Genomic DNA, 8,329 nt, shown 5'->3' with positions numbered 1-8,329 from the left:
GTCTTGTATCTTCATAGCCCATTAGTCCGGCTCATGTCCAACAGGCCGGACGCCTAAGGACCCCTTAATCCAGGACTCCCTCAGATAGGGCTTGGTCGGCGAGAGAAAGTTTTATTGGGAGAGATCCTATTTTTCTTAGAGGGCTTTTTTCATGAGGGGCTATCGACATGGGGGCGAGGGGGGAAGGAACCAATCGTGGGGGGTGGGTCATCGAAGGGAGGGTAGGACGCGGTCATTGGCAGGAAAAGGAACCTGACGTGTTTTTTAGATAGTAGAGATTTCTTTTTTATGATTTACATATTAATTTCCTTAAAAAATCAGTTATTTTGCTTCCTAATTAATGTGATTGAGCAATTTATGGTAATGTTAATTAATTTAGATTTGATCTTTAGAGATTAGTCATGATTGTTTTTTTCACATAAAACATTACTAAATAACTTGCGTCAGAATGGAAAGTTATGATCCGTTCAGATTTTTTTGTTGTGTGAGAGGGTGACGCAAAACTAAACCAGTGAGATGAGGGAGGGGACAAAAAAACAGTCGAAAAAAACCCGGACAAAAGTGGTGGGACAAAAAAATCTAGACGCAATCCTACCAACTGCTACATTAGGAGTAGAGATAACACTATCATGAGGTATATCACTTTTTTAGCATGGTAGATAATCTGGTGCGTGAGGTGCGCTCTAAATTTCAGAGCATTTGGACATTTGACTAGCTCTCAACAAAAAAGACAAATTGGGTTAAAACAGTATACGAACAATACACTATGTAACAGACCCCAAATTTGTCTTTTTTGCCGAGAGCTACTCAGATGTCCAAATGATTTGAAATTTGGACCGGACATCACATACCAAATTATCTACCATACCAAAAAATATTGATTTTTTTTGAATTTTTCTAGTATTTTTTTTGATTTTTTTATTCAGCGCAGGTGCAAATGGTGCTGGGAGCCAAAACGCCTCACTCTAACACTACACCTTTTACCACTCCACCAGTACCCCTCTCTCTGAATCTTTTTTTTTGAGGAACCGGCAGGAGCACTGCCTTTTCTTATAGAAGGGATGGCGAAAGAACGCAATTTACAGAGGGGCGAGCGTTTGAAGGGAACGTTGCAGAAACCACAAGAAGAAAAAACAACCCTAGAGCTAGATTAACCAATGCCTGCGGCTGGCAGAGTGCCTGTAAACGCCAGGTCGCGCTGATTGATTGCGTCTAGGGCTAGAGCCGCCACCTCGCGATGCGTCAACCTTAGTCCCGTGAACACCCGCCTATTACGCTCCTTCCAAATGGACCATATCGTGTAGATGATTCTTCCACTGCGCCTCTTGCGCAATTGATTGGGCTGTGAAATGAGAGTTTTGTCCCACCAGTCGGACACATTTCCTGGCTCGGGGAGGAAGCCCGAGATAGGAACGCCTTCGTTAGTCCAGGTGTTCACCGGGTTCCAGACCGCAACCGTGAAGGGGCAATCTTTGCAGAGGTGGATTGTTGTTTCAGGCTGTTGGAGACAAAGCAGGCATCTGGGATCATGAGGCCAACCCCTCACAGCCAGCATATCCGCAGTGAGGATCCTTCCGTGTAGAGCAAGCCAAGCAAAGAACTTGCACTTGGGCTCAACGTTTGCAGACCAGACCTTGGTTGTGTCGAAACGAGGGTAGGAGCCAAGGAACTGCGCGCCGTAGGCAGAGGCGGCTGAGTATGTCCCCGAGGTGGTTAAGTTCCAGTGGATGGTGTCGTCTTGGTTAGGGAGGAGGGTGATTTGACTAATGAGACTCGAGAGAGACACAAATTCACCCAGCTGCTGAATGGACTGCAGCCTAGCCACCGCCCTGATCTAGTTCTCGTTCATGAGCTTGTTTTGCACCGATCTGTTCTTTCTTGAGGCAATCTTGTAGAGCTGTGGAGCAAGAAGCTTGAGTGGACCGTCACCTGTCCAGTTGTCATGCCAGAATAGCGCCTTCTGCCCATTGCCCAGCGTAATCGAGGTATATGCGCGAAAAAGGCTCATATCTGATACGTCACACGGCAGCTCCGATCCCACCCATGGCCTTTCTGGGTTGGTCCATAGCAGCCAAGGCCACCGGAGGCGCAGGGCGCGGCTAAATCCAGGTCCATGATCCCAAGGCCGTCCAGATGCTTTGGACGGCAAACGGTCTTCCAGTTAACAAGGGAGTGGCCTCCCGAAGTCTGAGCTTGGTCCTCTTTTTGCCAGATGAAGGCCCGAATGATTTTGTCGATCTTTCTAAGCGTCCCCTTTGACAGGTTGAGAGTTGTGATGTGGAAGGTGGCCATGGCCGTGAGGACCGACTGAGCGACTGCCATCCTGCCAGGCTTGTTGAGAAGCTTTCCTTTCCATCCTGGTAGTCCGCCTGTGAACCTATTGATGAAGGGTTGCAGATCAACCCCTTTAAGGCGGCGAAAATGCAGGGGTAGCCGTAAGTAGCGTCCCGGGAAGGAGGCGATCTTGGTAGGGAAGGCTGATAGCACATCTTGGAGGTCAATACCGGCACATCTGATCGGGAAGACCTTGGTTTTGCTCAAGTTTGTGATCAGTCCGCTAGCCTCCCCGAAGGTCTTCAGTATTGCAAAAATCGCGTGGAGCTCATCCTTGTCTGGGTTCGCGAAGATGCCTGCATCGTCAGCATAAAGGGAGATCCTACATCTAGCCGTCCTTGCACAAATGGGTTTGAGGATGCCGCGCCGGGAGGCGAGATGTAGGATCTGTTGGAGAGGGTCAATGGCGAGGATGAAGAGCATCGGAGATACCGGATCAGCCTGACGGAGGCCCTTTGCATGTCTGAACGTCTTGCCGGGATTTCCGTTAAGTAGAATCTTTGAAGCAGTGGCATTTCTACAAATGTGTGCAGCACCTTTGCCGTGTCACCCTGATGCTCTCACCGATTTGGAAACTCGATATGGTGGCGCCTGTCGTGCTGCACAGCACATGCTGCATAGACGACACATGAAGCAGTCGTGAAGTAGCGAAAATGCATAGGAGCTCTCGGGTGCTACGCCCCCTTATATTCAAAAATAATTTAGTAATCAAAAAAGTCAAAAAATTCCGGAACTTTTTATGGAATCAAACATGACCAAGTATTGCACTCGTATAAAAAGATTAAACATGGAATGGCTTTTATTGTATCCGGGGTTAAAGATATCCGAAAAAATACTAGATACAAGTACTATTCATGCTATATTGTCATCATAAATTTGTCTTTTTTCCCTGAAGTCAACGAGAATCATTCCTTGGCCAAACTTTTTATATGAGTACAATACCTAGTCATATTTGGTTCAAAAATATATCCATAATTTTTTTGACTTTTTCTAAATTATTAATTTATTTTTGAATATAGGGGGGTGTAGCACCCGAGTGCTCCTGATCCGCTTCCCGTGAAGTAGTTTCTATTGAGCTTAGCACTTGACATTTTTGTCTTGGAAGCACATTAAAATTTAGAGTTTAGTCTGAAGTTTGCATTAACTCTGTGCATTCGGTTTATATGCTATTAATACTTTGATAAATATGGTATGAAATTAAGATACAGTTCAATTTTGATATATACCAAGTTATCTCGGTATGATTTTGGTATATACCACATTAATTAAAGCCAATGCGAATTTAAAAATAACATAATAAATAATTTACAAATTTATGACTCAAAGCACATACTTTATTTATACAACAATATAAAACTATATATAAGTATCTATGCATGCATGGATGCATGCCTATATGGACGTGGAAAAAAGCAACTATGTTACAAGAAAAAAATGTACGTACTTAGCGGGGAATCTGTCTCCCATAAAAAAATGATTATTTGTATGGTTGTTCGCTTCAAGAAAAATAAATATATTTTTACTTCGGCTATCCATTTGGTTTTTGGTATATTTCATAAAAAACAAAATTCATAATGTCATGAAAAGTTCATACCATGCTGAAACCAGAAAACATAAAAACCTTAAAATTGGTTCGGTTCGGTTTTAAAATGCACAGAGTGAGTTCGCATACAAGAAGCCAACAAACTTTATCCATTGGAATTTAACAAACCTTGAAAGCAGATTTTATTTTTTGAAAGGTGGCAAACGATCTGCCAAACTGATCACCCAAAGAGAACAAAAGGAAATACAAGCACGAGAGCCCTTGTCGTCGATTGGGTAGGTTTTGGTGCAAGACTCGGAGGTGAAGGAGTCACGTGACCTATGACTGACACACCAGAGTGCAAACTTATGACTAACACATTTTTATTTAGTACTCCCTCTGTCCTATAATATAAGAACGTTTTTTACACTACACTAATGTCAAAAATATTTTTATATTATGGGACGGAGGGAGTAGGTGCCAAATGTTCAAGATAGTTTCCACATGACCTAAAAGTAAAGTGAAAAAATAATACCACAACAAGTCATAAAGATGATTACATGAGCCAATCACATAACCTATGACTGACACACCAGCCAAACAATTCTGAATCATAACTAAAGAGTGACAAAATTTGGCTTGATTTTGGCGAATCTTGTCAAAGTTAATCGTTATCGTTAGTGTCACATTACAAAGTGTTGACACCTGGACAGATTTCCATGTACCAAAGAGGATCACCCTCATCCTATTATTATTTCTTATTTCTTAAAAGCTCTGCCGCCTTTGCATTAAGGAGAGAAATCAATCCTTATAAAACTCGATTGGCATGAGAGGCTTTTGCTATCCTTAAAAACAATAAAAAGTCATTAAAAATTATAAATCATCCAACGGAAAAACAGAACAATCAAAGATATAGGAGTGTGGTTCTCTAGGAAAAAAGGGGATTTTTTTGTGAATAAAAAAGGGTTTGTCTAACCACTGTGCTTTCGAGAGAGAAATATTCTTTTTTTAGAAGACGACAAAGAATTTTTTTTAGACAAGACAGAGAAATATTCTTTTTTTTTAGAAAGAGACAGAGAAATATTCGAAACAGCCAATGAGACCTGACCACGACCTGAAATCGGACCCGCACGGCCCCTACGGGCTACGGCCCTTATATATACTGACAGCCCAAATCCACCGTCTCCAAACCACCCACGCCGACCCGAGTCCACCAAATTCCACAGCGACCCCTCAAAAGAAAATCCACAGCGATCGGGGACGAGCAGCGCCGTACGCACGGAATCGCCGCCGCATCGCATGGCCAACCACGGCGACCTCTCCCCGCCGGCCGACGGCGGCTCCCAGGAGGTTCGCGCATCCCGCCGATCCCGCATAGTATATGATCTCTGTCGATTAGTTAGGGTTCCACTTCCACTCCCAGGGATTTCGCCACGGGAGAAAGAAAAAAACTTTCTGCATCCGCTCGCTTAATAATTTGTCAAACTCTTAATATTATGATCTTATTTTATTATAGCATACTAATATATTCTCCCTGTCTAATTTGTATGGACCAGCTGATTCCAGTCATCTACCAGTCACCATACAGCATGACACCGCAGGTACATATGGCTTGTTTGATTGTTTCCCTATTTATTTAGGTTATTTGTTCGTCCTATTTATTTAGGTTAACGGCTGTTTCACCCCGCAAAACTGATAAACAATTAACGACATTCTGTGTGCAGGGTCCTCCATGTTCATGGCTTTTTTACTACAGGCCAGTTCCTCTCGGAGGTTTTCGGGTAATTAGTACTGACTCATTTGGTCTCCTTTTGTGCCTTCACGCTGGGCTATAAATTGTTAACTAAAATCAGTTTCTGACTCTGGCTGATTAAGCAGAGGCCCGTGTACGAAGATGGGACGACAAGGGTGCTATGCTTGAGCCAAATGTTTTCTCCAGACCAGCTAGAAGACGACGAGTACTACCAAAAGTTTTGCCGGAGGATGACGGCGGAAGGACAGAGATCTGGCGGTAAACTCAGGAGGACCGTCGTCCCACGGCCAGACCCCAGCGGCGCTCCGGTCGCCGGAGTTGGCAAGGTACTTGCGTACATGTGTCCTCCTGGTTTTATTTGGTATGATGAGATGAGACATAGCGAAGAGGGGAATTAATCAACATTTTTGTTGCATTGTAGGTGTTTCTGGAATACGCCGATATCGACAGCGCAGCATATTCCAAGACGATGTTGCATTGGATGTGGTTTGAGGGGAGGCAGGTGTTTGCTGTGTTCTATCCCGAGGACAAGTTTGCTGCTGGGGACTATGATGGATAAAATGGAAATCTTACTTATCTTTATTGTAAGAATTATGTGTCTCAAAGCATACTTAAGCATAATATGTTTAAAGATCTGATTGATCATTAGTGGAATACAATAATATGTAGTATGTTGGAAAGACAGTAATGTTGCACGTACGAATAAGTTACTGGGTTTTACAAAGAGAATTTATTTACCAGCTTGTGATTGGTTAATAGGTGATGGTGCCGGTCCACCCCCCGGGGAAACTGTAAAATCCCCCTTTTTGCGGGGTGTAAAAATCCCGTATTTGTCCGTACGGTTAGCATTTTTGTTCAAATGTTTACCCACACTGGTAATTGATAGAAGTTCAATCGTATAGTTAGATGGCAATCCTAATGTTGATCTATAGAATTAATAGAATTTGCACTATATTATGATTGTGTTGCTCACAACCGCATGTATCAGGGACTCAAATGTGTAGAATCCATTAGAATGTCCTAAGCAGGGCCCTTTTCCAGAAATTCAAGGCGAGATGGAAATAAAAAAAAGGCCCAAAAGATTAAAAAAGAAAAATACCCAAGCCTCTATATCCGGGAGCTTTTCGCTCCAAGATTCACCCACTTGGGTGAAAGTGACTCTTGGGTAGGTTTGAATCTGGCACGTGTATTATTTTGGTACGTGGATGTGTAGAAATGAGTGGTGTGTCTAGGTTTTCATTTCAATTTTTTTGAACATGTGTGCAGCTTGGTTTGATTCATTTAGTATTTTCTGTTTTGTGTGGGTCAAGTTCATCTCCTGGCAGATTTTTTGCTTCTTTGTACGAAATATGGATGGCTGCCGCTTTGGTGGGCTTCTCCAGAATTCCCCTCGCTGGATGTTTCCAGTCTTTTTTTTCTTTCTTTTCTTGGATGGACCTTGCATGCGGTGCTGGTCTGGTGCTTTATCTGAGTTTGCCCTACGTGTTTATCTTTTGTTGGACTGCCGCTGATGCATGCATGGGTGTATGGGCGGTTGGTGTCGACACGCTGTCCGGCCGGTTTGTTGGTTGATTCTGGATTGCCGGTTGCCTTCTTCTTAGATGTGCATCCTTCACGTATAAATAAGGGGGTCCGCAGGATGCAGCGAGCAACGGCAGCACAAGAGGGCAGCGGCGGCAGGATGCCCTCGCCTCATGTCTCTCCTTCCCTCCGTCTTTCTCCTTGATGATTCCTTTTTCCTGATCACTCCATTTCGTGCTGAGTTTATGATCCGTCGCAGGTGCAGAGATCTGGCAACACGACGGCGCCGCAGCGATGTCGCATAAGGGGAAGCAATATATCACACGCCGTCCGCCGTTGGAGGGATGGCTGCAACCTGCATGGGCTTCTCTACCCCTCCCACCACCGCAACCTGCCGGTTCTTCACTTGCCCCATCGCGTGCCGGTTCTTCACTTGCCCCATCGCCTGCTGGCCGATTGTGATCGCCAACCAGATCACTGCGGCATGCAAAGTGGAGACGGTGTACGGGAGGCATGTGCTAACTGCGGAGGCCACGGCCGAGGAGAGGAAGCTATGACAGAACTCAGGCCACGGCGACGCGGCGTCGCCGTCATCTGTGTCATCAACGTCGTCGCGAGTGCATGCGATGATAATGTTTCCGAGCTCGAGCTCGCAGCTTGCCGCCGGCTCGATCTCACGCCTGCCTAGGCCATCGGCTGCGGCACCCCGCCATCCTATGCCGCACAGGCGTGCCTCGGGCTCTACCTGCCAGGCTGCCAGTCGCCCCGTGTTGCCTGCGCCTCGACCCGCGCCCACCCGGACCGCCGGTGCCCCGTCGCCCCGTGCTATCGAAACGAACGCGATATGGCGCCTCGGCTAGGCTACTGTCGAAGCGGACGCGATATGGCGCCCCCAGCTTCCCGTGTGGCCACCTCCGCGCAGCTGCAAGAAACTGAGCATACAACGACTGTCCAGCTCGCTCTTGGCCATGCACCCTGGCGTGGCGCCCCGTGAGCTGCCTCACGCTCGCGGATTGTATGTTGTAGACGCAAAAGAGGCGTCGTGTCTTTATGATCTCACGCCCGGCATCAGGGCCTCAGGGGACGACGAAACCGTAGCATGGATTTCACCTACGCGAAGCGTCATGAGAGTGTGTCATGGCGCCCGGCGAGGTCGCCTAGAGCGTGGTGCAGCAGGGCGCTTGCGAGGTCGCCACGAG

The 8,329-nt window shown here is 45.8% G+C and overlaps 1 protein-coding gene across 1 annotated transcript; it reads left to right on the top strand.

Annotated features, from left to right (window-relative positions):
• Positions 1-5,055: 5,055 nt before the first annotated feature.
• LOC123184808 (splicing factor U2af large subunit A) lies at positions 5,056-6,342 on the top strand. Its single transcript, XM_044596865.1, has 5 exons — positions 5,056-5,206; positions 5,413-5,457; positions 5,581-5,637; positions 5,735-5,935; positions 6,031-6,342. Exons 1-5 carry the CDS (start codon positions 5,156-5,158, stop codon positions 6,166-6,168), a joined length of 492 nt encoding a protein of 163 aa, XP_044452800.1. The 5' UTR covers positions 5,056-5,155; the 3' UTR covers positions 6,169-6,342.
• Positions 6,343-8,329: the final 1,987 nt, after the last annotated feature.

The sequence above is a fragment of the Triticum aestivum genome, chromosome 2A, assembly GCF_018294505.1.
Source record: "Triticum aestivum cultivar Chinese Spring chromosome 2A, IWGSC CS RefSeq v2.1, whole genome shotgun sequence".
Taxonomy (NCBI): domain Eukaryota; kingdom Viridiplantae; phylum Streptophyta; class Magnoliopsida; order Poales; family Poaceae; genus Triticum; species Triticum aestivum.
Note: the sequence above shows the minus strand (reverse complement) of the source record. Positions and strands in the feature narration are given on the sequence as shown.

Excerpts from the sequence above, each read along its gene's own strand:
- LOC123184808 (XM_044596865.1), top strand. The coding sequence starts at position 5,156 with ATGGCCAACCACGGCGACCTCTCCCCGCCGGCCGACGGCGGCTCCCAG. Across the intron at positions 5,207-5,412 it reads CCGACGGCGGCTCCCAGGAG|CTGATTCCAGTCATCTACCA; the intron begins GTTCGCGCATCC and ends TGTATGGACCAG. Across the intron at positions 5,936-6,030 it reads CGGTCGCCGGAGTTGGCAAG|GTGTTTCTGGAATACGCCGA; the intron begins GTACTTGCGTAC and ends GTTGCATTGTAG.